A 12678-nucleotide genomic window follows, 5' to 3' on the forward strand; every position below is an offset into this window, starting at 1 on the left:
CATGGTGGAGACGGCCCAGTGAGTCATTGTGGTAAGACCACACAACATAAGTTCTTACAGGGTCTGTAGGGAAAAGCGTGAGACTGACCTGGATTTTGATTGGCCAGGAGAAGTTGCTAACATAGACATAGAAAGTGATGTTTGGATTACTCCGGAAATTAAACTTCTCACATGAGAAACTGTCCCGATATTCTTTAATGTTAGACCGGGCCACCAGCGGAACCTCTTCCCCCGATATCGTACCAGCTGTAAACACAGAAGCAACACAAGTTATAAACGCTTCACTATACAATATAAGAAATCGTACAATATTTTCTAAGTAGCGTTAATTGTTCAATATAAGAAAACATCACTGTTTTATATGCTATATGAAACTCTATAACTATACAATTTAGTAAGCTGTTTTACATACTGAGTTAACACCTAACACACATTATGGTGAGGTTAATTTACTTAAATAGATCAGGTTCTCTTTACAAAATAAATGTATGCTTATCTTAGTAAATAGGGTTAAACAAAGTGAAAGTTTACAAAGAATACCCAATCATGTGCAACTCAGGGATAAGCAAATACGGTCTAAATACAAGAGTCCTGTGTATTCTTCCTTGAATCTTCATGTGCTTTGTGTATTTCTTCCAGATCTGTGACTTTATCCAGTGTGAGACTTTTTCTGTAATAAAGACCACTCACTACTGTGTTCTCTCCTTGTGCAGGGTGACTGGTCTTGTCTCAGCCCCCTCCTGCAGTTTTCTGCAAGCAGCCTGTTATGTGTTGACCCTGATGGGCCCCTCCCACAGCTTTGCTCAGGCTACATACAGCAAAGCGATGTCACTGCCACTTTTACAAGGTAACAACTGGGTTTGTAAAAACATTTGGTACGCAAATTGTTGTTCTATATCCTTTGTGGCTATTGAGACATTTACTGTATTTAAGTGAATATTTTTGTGCCCATAGCTCAGCTTGAAATAGACAACATTTTTGCTTGCACTTGACTGAAGTCAGCACAACATCACCTCATTCAAGCTCAGTGAAAATGTAATTTGCAAAGTGAACACGGCCTACTGCTTTTGCAAATCAGTATCGCCAAGTCACAGTACAGTACTATAAATTATACTGCATGCTAATACCATACAAGAGTACAAAACACATTATAGATTAGAACTGCTCCATTTTAAATTCAAGTAAAGCCAAAATTCGTTTCTCAGTATGTTTGGCATCAAGTTTTCTTAAACGAAACTTTTTTGTGACTTTGTACCTACCAGTAGCAGCACTTCCTGTTGCAGGCTGATAAAGCTAAAGTTGACAATGTATGGAGTGAATTTTGATTGGTTCCCAAAGAACCAGCACAAATTTGAGTCATAGGTGGCCCTGTGAGGGAAAGGTGAAAAATTGTAGGCCTTTTAGTGACTAGATCCAATCAGCTGCAGTCACTGTTTGGGTATTCTGTGGGTGTTAGCCGTCAGAATATAAAAGCCGGCAATGGGAGAAATCAATAGACTTTGCTTGTTCAGCCTGTGGGCCTGAACAAGAGAAATCGTTTATGGTATATGGATAGCCTAAGCTGCTGCCTTAAAATTAGCAGTGGGGTTGTCAGCCTGCTTTGTGCCCCCCATTTGGCTATTGGATTGCCTATCAGATCTATCAGGCAGACCAATGGCCAACCACAGGAACTCCCACAGCAGGCTGACAAAACTCCTGTTAATTGCAAGGCATTGGTTGATGCCTGATTCACACCTATGCAGGTTGCAGTATACATAATCTAGGTCAGTGATGGCGAACCTTGGCACTCCAGATGTTTTGGAACTACATTTCCCATGATGCTCAACTGCACTGCAGAGTGCATGAACATCATGGGAAATGTAGTTCCAAAACATCTGGAGTGCCAAGGTTCGCCATCACTGGTCTAGGTGCATTTTTCGTTTTTCAATACACGCTTTTGATCCATTGAAGACTATGGAAATAAAAACTCAAAAAAGTCCCTGGCCCTTTCCAAAAAAGGCACAGATGTGAACTACATCCATAGGAAACCATGTTAAATGGACTGTAGTGTGTTTCTGCAAAACTGAAAATAAACTAAACTAAAAGAAACAAAAAAATGCATAAATGTGAACCAGGCCTTAGCATTGTCAGCCTTAAATTGTAGATAATATAACCAGGTACTAACATTTCTAGGTAACGATCCCAGGAATATCTGACTGCATCATGAAGGAATTTTTCCCTTGCTGTAGCAAATTGGATCATGCTTTGCTGGGGTTTTCCACCTTCCTCTGATTCAACTGTGGGTGAAGATTTGTGTATATGGGATTGTACGATTTTTTTTACTCTCTTTTATTGGTTGAACTAGGAGGGACTTGTGTCTTTTTTTTTCAACCTGGCTAACTATGCAACTATGAACTAGATGTTTTGGTACTGGCAGGATCTCCAGGTAAGAAATTATAACAGATTTACAAAAAATGTTTTCTTAAATATAAGTGTTGCACCGATGTTGATACTAAGCATTTGCACGAGCATCGGTACTCTGCAAATGCTCCGATACCTGAAATCAATACTTTCAGGCTTGGTTCTTTAAGCTGTCAGTGGGTATTCCACCTTGACAGCTGGAAAAAAAAAAGCCAGCAGTTATCGGTTGTTGAGGAGCAGGACTGCCGCATCTTTAAAGTGGTTGTAAACCCTTACAACACACTTTGACCTACAGGTAAGCCTAGATTAAGGCTTACCTGTAGGTGTAAAAAATATCTCCTAAACCTACACGGTTTAGGAGATATTTGCCGAAAGACAGGCACCGAGCGGCACGCAGGCGCACTAAGCGCGCCGCCGTCAACGGCGATATGCCGCGCCTGGCGGCACCTGTGCGCATGCGCGGGAGTGACGCCATCGCGGCTTCACCGAATGACAGCGGCAGAGCAGCGAGACCCACCGAGAAGATGGATGCGCTGGACTACAGGGGACAGCGGTGACTTCGCTGGCTCCTGTGTCAGGTAATGGACTACTATGCGATGCATAGTAGTCCATTATGCTTTACCTTTGCAGGGAATGAAAGAGGAAGTAAACTCATCAGGGTTTACTTCCTCTTTAAAGTGGTTGTTAAGCCACTATAATCTATTCATGCCATCCCCTCTGTTATATAACAATATGTGTCCCAGTGTTTGATCTATATAAAAAAAAATGCAGATTATACCTTATATCAGAGAAACTCCCGGCGATCACATCACTCCTCGGCTCTCTCCTCTCCCTGGCTGACAGCTGTAGCGGGAGGGGCTGAGAACCCCCAATGAAGTCAGCCGAAGAGGAGGGGAGGAGAGAGGAGAGAGAGCCGAGGAGTCACGTGAGTGCCCTGAGATGCTGTAATATAAGGTATAATCTGCATTTTTTTAATATAGATCAGACACTAGGACACATATTGTTATATAACAGAGGGGATGACGTGAATAGATTATAGTTTTTAAAGCAGCAAGTGGGGAAGGGGCAGACACTGTCATGAGCAGATGAGGGGGAGAGGAAGACAGAGCAGGGCTGCGGATGGCGGGGGCACAAAAACTGACCACAGTGCCAGTTCTCAGCAGCCATGATAAACCGTGGTCAGTTTACGGGGGGGGGGGGGGGGGGCAGAACTAGGCTGGATCAGCCAGGTTTTTTAGGTGATACAAGTGGCCAAATTACACAGCACATGCACTGTGGTGTGTAACATGCTTTAAGGGAACAGGATCTATTTTTAGGGTAACAAACACTTTAACAATGGGTGACTCATTCAGCTATCAGTGGGGTTCCCATCTTAACAGCTGAAGCATAAAAAAAAAAAAAAGCGCTACAGATCAAAGGGACGAATTTCCCTCTGTAGATGAAGTCAGTTTAAAGCAATCTGTCAAGGTTTTTCTTTTTTAATATATATATTTTAAACCTTTCATAAGCTTTTAACATAGCATTGCAACACTTGCGTATTTTGTACAATTCGTCCCCCGATGTCGGGATTCCTATCAGAAATAAACTTGTATATTTTGTTGCTGGCCGTTTTCATATTGCTTGTGGGCATGTGAAGCTCACAAGCATCCAGTTCTGGGATACGGTGCTGCTGCTCTCCCCGATCTCGCGCATGCACATTCTGTCATTATGGCAGCATCGTCCACTACTCAGGTTGCCATCGCAACGGGCAGCAGCATCAGAAGTGCCCGCCCCATTGTAATGGCAGCGAAGCCCTTGGTGCTTGGTGCTTCCCTACTGATTCCTGGGAAATTATGACACGCATCTTCCCAGGAGCAGTAGCGAGCGGAGGCGCCGAGGGAAGAGACGTAAGGAGCCTAGGTGTTGAAGGAGGCAGATTTCGAGAGACCGCATAGCAACAGGCATAAAAAAGTAAAAAAAAAAAAAAATTTCTCCAAATGTTTTTTTTTCAGGCACATTAATTAAATTTATTTTTATTTTTTTTTGGGTGGAACTCCACTTTGACTCCTTATTCTCCTTATCCATTTAATTATTTCCCTGCTGATTTTCTTTTGTTCATTTCTATTTTATAAACTATTAATAATGTAAAAAAAAAGCGCAACATTTAAAAAACATAAACTTATTTAATTTGTAAATAACTTTTCAATGCTTTGTACCATTGTGGACAGCTGAAGTGTAAACAAAACAGTTGAGGTGGGTATCGGTAATTGGTAACGGCGAGTACTTAAAAAAAACAAAAACAAAGTATAGGTACTCGTATTTGTTGTAAAAAAAAAATGGTATTGGTGCATCCCTATTAAAAATCTGTACCCAGTCAGACATGGTGGCAACCATAGTGTAGCACACATTATTCTGACAAATTATTATGGTTGCTTTAAAATTGTGACACTTTGTGCAAAAACTGGAGCAGCTCTGCATAGGAATCAATCAGCTTCCAGATTTTTTGTCAAAGTTTAATTGAACAAGCTGAAGTTAGAAGCAGTTTGGCTACAATGCACTGCTGCACCAGATTTTGCACTCTTCAGTTTTAGCAAATCGACCACAAAGTGTCATTAATTTAGGTTTTACCTCTACTTTAAGGTCTCAGACAATCCTAAATCACAAAAATCAGCCAGCAGTAGAGTAGGAAAGGTTCTGGACAAACTTTTGCTGCTCTATTTACAGAGTCTGTTGATAAAATATATGCAGATTACATTTCGGTGGTAAATGGCTTTTTTCCTCTGAAAGGTTGCAGCATCTCTGTCCTTTAATCAGCAGCATCCTGCTGCTGTGTCCGATGTCGGGCTCTGCCACTAGGACAGCAATCACGCCGGGACACAACGTCACTCTGAATGGCTGGAGCGTGATGTTCTGCGTATAAATATGGATGAAATCATCCCTGCACAATTCATTCCAGAAAAACAAACGCTGAGACGTTGAGAGACAAAATAAAATCAGAACTAAAATATGCTCTGCGCAAACATTAAAAGGCGAAAGTTTAACCTGCTTATATTTTGCTTTCCCTGGTCAGCCTGGGCCAATTCAGAAACTACGTCAGCAGCAATGGGGTAGCTGACACACACTCCCAGTGACTGCAGGTGCCTGGGGTGTGTTTATATCTGACGAGATGGCACTGCCAGATGGAAGCAGTTGGGTGGCTTTGCAGCTGGCCGCGATTGCTTCCACACACCCCTGTAATGGCTACCAGGGTGCCACTGGGTAGAAGTAAGGGATGCCAGAAAACATGGTATCCTCCCCTCCCCCTTCTCTTACTGTCCCAGAAGCGTCATGTAAAATGCCACTTTCAGGTCTCTGTGTCACTTCCCCCTGCTAGTAGTCAATAAGCTTTATTGGAGAGTAGGCAAGACATCAGGGGTCTTTTAGACCCCTGGTGTCTCCTTAAAAAGAACCTGTCACCAAAAAAATCATCACATAGGGCAATGTTTCTCAACTCCAGTCCTTAAATTCCCCCAACAGGTCATGTTTTCAGGCTTCCCATTGATTTGCACAGGGGATTTGATCAGTTTCACTGCCTAATTACCACAGTCATTTCATCTGAGGGAAATCCAGAAAACATGACTTGTTGGCGGTACTTTAGGACTGGAGTTGAAAAACTATGACACATGGGACATGGAGTCCCCTATGTTATGAAGAAAAAGTAAAAAAACTGTAAGAAATTAAAGTTTCATCTTATGCTTATATTGCATGGTGGATGAACTACATCCTCAACCTTCAACTTGTGCCTGCAAGCACCTGCGAATACAGCTCTAGTCCACCTCATATTGCCATTTCGGTTTCCCTTTTTCTATGGACTATTTTTGATGTGTGTGACTTGTTGTTTAGCAATTCCATTGCTTCTTACATTGGCCACTGCTGTCTTTTATCAAGTGCCCCAACTGGCACTATTAGCTAGCTGTAAGTTTGCGAGTGGGTAATGAATGTGAGCCCGGGTCTTTTTTATTTTTTATTGATTTTTGACAAGGTTGTCTTGAATAGTTTTATCATGGTGTGGTGAAGGTTGCTTAATTGTGGACTTTTCCAATTGTATCAATAAACATTTTTACCTTGTGGTATTTACACCTGTGTGTTTTTCCCTTTGGTGTCATCTTGAAATCACTTTATCCAAGTTTGCTCTTTCCAGATTGTTACCCGACTCCGGGATCCCCCATCCCTTAACAGGGATGAGTCGGCAAAAATTAGAGTTACGCTTACCGGTAACGTCTTTTCCAGTAGTCTTTCAGGACAGCCACTATGAGAGATAGACTCCTCCTCTTCCTCTGGAAACACTGCGCCAGCCCATAAATTCTTACTTCCCCTGCCGGACCTCAGTTTATATCGAGAATACCTCCGGCCAGCTGGGGAGACACAAGAACACATTAATAACATATTTATCAAATACCATTATCTTGCTGCGCTCTGGTCTTTTGTAAGACACCCCCCAATTTTCGGGTGGGAACTAGGGCTGTCCTGAAAGACTACTGGAAAAGACGTTACCGGTAAGCGTAACTCTAATTTTCCCTAATCGTCTTTCAGGACAGCCACTATGAGAGGATAAGCGAGCACTTACCAGTTAGGGTGGGACTACAGCTTGCAAAACCTTTCGCCCAAAGGTCTGCTCACCTGCCGACACCAGATCCACTCTGTAGTGCTTTACAAAAGTGGAATAGCTGGACCATGTTGCTGCTCTGCAAATCTGCTCTGGCGTTGCTCCCGCTCTTTCTGCCTGGGAGGCTGCCATAGCTCTAGTGGAGTGTGCTTTAATACCCACTGGGATTTCTTTCCCTGAACTAAATAAGCCTGCTCGATGGCTACTCTGAGCCACCTAGCAATAGTGCGCCGGGACGCCTTACAACCTTCCCTGGCCCCGGAAAACAAAATAAATAAGGAATCTGACCTTCTAAATGACTTGGTCAGTTCCAGATAGTGTAGGATACATCTCCTAACATCCAATAATGGAATTTTAGTTCCTTCTCACCGGAGGGATTGGGACAAAAAGAGGGCAAAACAATTTCCTGGCTTCTATGAAAGCTGGATACCACCTTCGGCAAAAAGGCTGGATCGGTCTTTAAAACTATCCGATCCGGAAAAATAACGCCAAAGGGAGCCCTGACTGATAAGGCCTCCATCTCACTGACCCTCCTAGCAGTTGTCACTGCTACCAGAAACACTGTCTTCAGAGTAAGCTCTCTCAGAAGACACTCCTTTAAAGGCTCAAAGGGGGGTCCAGTTAAGCTCTGCAAAACTAAAGATCAATCCCATCTGGGAAAGGACAGGCCCTGGACCGGTCTCTGTCTGGACAGGGCCCTAAAGGACCTGACTACCCATGGGTTGGCAGCCAAATGATCCTCTAAATAAACACTGAGGGCTGATACTTGACCCCTAAGGGTACTAATGGATAAGCCCTTATCTGCCCCACATTGTAAAAATTCCAACACTGCGGAGGAGCTCCGTACTGGGAAAGAGTTCTCTGCGCACCACTTGTTGAAACGTAAGCAGACCTTTTCATAGATCTGGCGAGTTTCCTTTTTTCTACTGTCCAGGAGGGTAGAAACTAGTTTCTGTGAAAATCCCTTAGATTTTAATAAACCCTCCTCAGTAGCCAGGCCGCTAACTTCCACTGGCGTACCTGTGGGCAGAGGACTGGCCCCTGAGAGAGAAGATCGTCCATGAGGGGGCAAGAGTAAGGGAGGTTCTACCGCCAACTGCTTTAGCATTGAGAACCATGCTCTCTTGGGCCAATGTGGAGCCACCAGAATCAGAGATGTGCTTTCCATCTGAAACTTTCTCAGAACTGCTGGCAACAACGCTGGAGGTGGGAAGGCATAGCAAGTTCTGAAGTGCCAATTCTGGCTCAAAACGTCCACCCCTAAGCTACTTCTCCCCTTTTTAGGGAGAAAAAACAGGGGGTTTTTGCATTGTTTCTGGACGCGAACAGGTCCACCTCCGGAGACCCCCATCTCCTTATTATGAGATTGAAGACCTCCTGGTTGAGAACCCAATCGTCCTCCCTCCGCCTTTTTCGGCTGAGAAAAGTCTGCTACCACGTTTTTCTCTCCCCTCAGAAAAACTGCTGAGAGCGAAAGGGGGTAGGTTTCGGCCCAGGACAGGATCTCTGTCGCTAAAGACAACAGGGTTCCGCTTCTCGTGCCACCCTGCTTGTTCAAATAGGCCACTACGGAAGAGTTGTCCGACCGCACCTGAATGTGGTGACCCCGGAGCTCTTTTTTGAAGAATTTGAGGGCTAGTCCCACTGCCCTTAATTCTTTCTAGTTGGACGATCGAGTCAACTCGCCGTCCCCCCAGGTGCCCTGGGCTAGAAGGGAACCCAAATGTGCCCCCCAACCTTTTCCACTTGCGTCTGTGGTTACTATCCGAGAAATCGGGATGAGCCACAGACGACCTTGCGACAGATTTGTCACTTTCCTCCACCACCGGGGGGATCTCCTTACCTGGTGTGGAATATGAACTAAGGTGTCTAGGGCCTCCTGACTGTGGTCCCACACCCCTAGGATGAAGGACTGTAGGGGACGAAAGTGTAGCCCTGCCCACTGCACTGCTGGAAGGGTGGATGTAAGGAGATCCAGTACTGACATCAGAACCCTTATGGAAACCAGCTGGTTGCTCTGAAGAGAGGCCACCGTACTGTCCAGTTTTTGTACCTTTTCTCTTGGTAGAAAAAACTCTCAACAGTGTTGAGTCCAACAGGAAACCTAGGTAGGAGATCTGTTGTGAGGGGATCAGGCTGGACTTTTCCAAGTTCAGAAGCCACCCCAGGTCTGTAAGGACCCCTTTGGTTAGATCGAGATCCCTGACCAACTGTGTTGGGGATGCTGCAAATAAAAGCAGGTCATCCAGGTAGGCAATTATACATATCCCCTGGAGCCGAAGAAAGGCCATGGCTTCTGCCAGGACTTTGGTAAATATGCGGGGTGCAGAGGATAGCCCGAATGGCAGGGCCTGAAACTGAAAGTGTATTGTTTCTCCGCCCAGATCTATGGCAAGGCGTAGAAACCTCTGCAAGGCTTCCGCTATAGGGATGTGTAAATACGCGTCCCTTAGGTCCAGGGATACCATGAAACAGTTGTGGGGCAGAAGCGCCTTTACTGAAAAGATCGATTCCATGCGGAATCTTTTGTATGTCACTGAAGCGTTCAGAGGCTTTAAGTTCAGAAACAACCTGAACTTCCGAAGGTTTTTTCACTATGAAGATGTGAGAAAAAAAACCCCCTTCCCTCTGCTTTTGGGACCCTGAGAATAACATCCTGATTCTCCAATTCCCTCAGAGCTTCTAGCAAGGCCTCGGCCTTTACCATGCACCTGGGTAGATGCGTGACAAGGAGCCTTTGAGGGGGTGGTCTTAGGAATTCCAAGAGGTACCCCCTTCTTACTACCCCTAAAATAAATTGATTGGGGGATATTGTCTCCCACTGTGGAAGAAAGGCCCCCAGTCTTCCTCCCACTGTAGCTGGAAAGTCACTGGGTTTTACGGGGCTGGATAGGAGGGCGAAAAATCGCCCCTCCTCTGCCCCTGCCTTTTTGGGGCCAGGTTCTCTTTTTTCCCCTCTGGTTTAGAGGTTTCCCTACGCCCCTGCGGAGGAAACCTCTTTTTTGTTGGTACGGGGGTTTTCCGTTTGAGAGGAAAGGACTTTTTCCTGTCCGCTGTCCGGTCTAGAACCGTCTCTAGCCCTGGGCCAAACAGGAGGTCCCCCGTCAGGGGTATCCCACATAGCTTTATCTTGGAGGCATTATCCCCTGGCCATGTTTTTAACCAGAGGGCCCTTCTGGCCGAATTGGCTAGAGCCGCCGTTCTGCCCGACATGCGGACGGACTCAGCAGAGGCATCAGCTATGTAAGTGATCCCTCGCAGCATAGTAGGGAAGGATGACAGAATGGTTTCAATATGTTGTTGGATCTGTGAGAGCCAGTGCTCTAAATTGCGAGCCACAACTGTAACTGCCATTTCAGGCTTTAAATTGCCGATAGCCGAGTCCCACGTCTTTTTAAGCAGAGAGTCAATCCTTTTGTCCATGACATCTGCCAAGGCCCCCATGTCTTCAAACGCCAAATCTGTGTGTCTGGAGACCTGGGAGAACGCGGTATCCAATTTGGGACTTTTATACCAAAGGCATGCCGGGTCCTCTGAAAATGGGAACCTTCTTTTGAGGGATCTAGATAAAAAAGGGTTTTCTCCTTTTTAAAACTGTTTCCATTAAAACTTTGTGTACTGGAAACACCCTTCTTTTGGCTCCCCTAAACCTGAATACATTTGGTCATACAGGGTTAGGGGCTTTTTATCCGTCTGGATACTGAGGGTTGCATAAATTGCCTTTAAGAGGTCCCTACCTCATAAGGGATAACTTATATCTGGAGGCTTTCCTGGACCCGTCCTGGTCCTCCCCCTCGGAGCCCTCCTGGGAATCGGAAGAGGAACTATCTGGAAGTTCCCTACCTGTCCCTGAAGGGCCTGCAACCTCTGTCCCCCCTGTACTAGCAGGTTGGACTGGAGCAGAACTCTGTGCTAGAGGTGGGGTTGTATCCTGGGGAGATGGACCCGTGGGAACAACACTTTGGTCCAAGATTCCCCTAAAATGTCCCTACAGGAGGCACACTTCTTTTTAGAGCTATGCGTAGACCTAGTTTTTTCCGTAGCTTTCAAAAAAAAAAAAAAGGAAAAAAGAAAAAAACAGAAAAAGACAAAGTCAATCAAAAGCTCGGGATACAACCCTGGGAGTGCACTAGACCCTTTTTTAAAACGAAGGGATCTGAGCCTCCCTTCCCCCCTGGCCACCCAGGGGGTCTGCCCCCCCCCCCATGATAGAACCATACATTGGGGTGGGGGGATCCTAGATAGAGAGAACCCCTCCCCAGGGCGCTCTTACCTTAGGAATGCTGGAGATAGAGTCTGTCGTTTGAGCCTCAGCTTCCGACATGACTGCAGGTGGCTGCTTACTACAGAGTTCCACATTGCCTGTGCACGTTCTGAACTCATCTCCAGCTTGTGCCCGGACCTCCTATCAGCTCCACGACCCGGAACCGGAAGTCGGTCGTATTTCGAGGTCAAGCCTTCGTTTCCGCCGGATACGACGTCGCCCGTCGTTCGGCCCGCTCGGTTCAAGAAAAAAAGGGGCGGACTGTACCCATGTACAGGGAAATCTTCCGAACGGCTTGCCAGCTGCGTCCCTGTAGACGCGATAGGAGTCCCCCACGACCTAAAGCCGCGCTCGACTCGGAAGGGGTGGCAGTACCTGGTGAGGTAAGTAAACCGTTCGACCCGTCCGACACGCGGACGTTGGTTTCGAACGGTTTGAACCCAGCTTTCTCCAAACGAAGCCCCTGCTTCTTTCAACCGGGTTCTTTTAACGAAAAAACGGCCACAGCCTCCCCAGCTGATCGGCCTGGTTCCTTGCACAGTGTCTCCCCGCCAGAGGAAACACTAATAACTGAGGTCCGGCAGGGGAAGTAAGAATTTATGGGCTGGCGCAGTGTTTCCAGAGGAAGAGGAGGAGTCTATCTCTCATAGTGGCTGTCCTGAAAGACGATTAGGGAAATATCACACCATTTCTATTTTTCAAGTAATGATCTTCCCTTTTTTATATATCTTTTTTTGTATAATTAGAACACAGAGGGGATGGTATGAAGATATGAAAGTTATTTAAGCAGCAGGAGTTGCGGGGGCGGGCACTGTCACAAGCTGACAGGTGGGGGGTGGCCAGATAGCAGGGCTGCTGATGACTGAGACATGTAAACGGACCACGCTGTCAGGGCTCAGCAGCCATGATATACTGTGGTCAGTTTACAAAGGGGAGGGCAGAGCCAGGCAGGATCATCCAGGTATTACAGGTGTTACAGAGGGCCAAATGACACAGCACAAGCACTGTGCTCTATAACATGCTTTAAAGGAACAGGATCTTTTTTTTTTTTTGGGTTAACAAATGCTTTAAGCAATGTTTGTGGGCACAGCTGCTTGTAGTCTCCACTAGGGGTGCATGTGACAGGGTGACAATGTAGGAATACAAAAGGCACACAGGAACAGTGTTGTCACCCTATATTAGGAAGCACCTGAATAGGACCTTCATCACCATGGATTATCTTAATGAAAGCTGCAGGTTTAAACGATATAGCTTATATAAGATTTTAGTGACTAGTTTAAAACTATTTTAAACATTAAGCTTCCAGGAAGGTAAATGCAAGCAGCATGTGGTCTCCCCCCTGCAAAGGGACCCTGTTCATTTGTCTAGTAGGCGCACGTGCCAGTTAACA

The 12678-nt window shown here is 45.6% G+C and overlaps 1 protein-coding gene across 1 annotated transcript in view; it reads right to left on the reverse strand.

The window, feature by feature from the left end:
- The window catches only part of ATRNL1 (attractin like 1), a 1004401-nt gene that overhangs the window by 413522 nt on the left and 578201 nt on the right, over positions 1-12678 (reverse strand). The window contains exon 24 of the mRNA XM_077454933.1: positions 89-246. Within this exon, the coding sequence (XP_077311059.1) occupies positions 89-246 (158 nt within the window). The remainder of the gene's footprint in view (positions 1-88; positions 247-12678) is intronic.

This window comes from Lithobates pipiens, unplaced genomic scaffold (genome assembly GCF_037356315.1).
Source record: "Lithobates pipiens isolate NorthernLeopardFrog02 unplaced genomic scaffold, aLitPip1_a1.2 Scaffold_25, whole genome shotgun sequence".
Classification (NCBI taxonomy): Eukaryota; Metazoa; Chordata; class Amphibia; order Anura; family Ranidae; genus Lithobates; species Lithobates pipiens.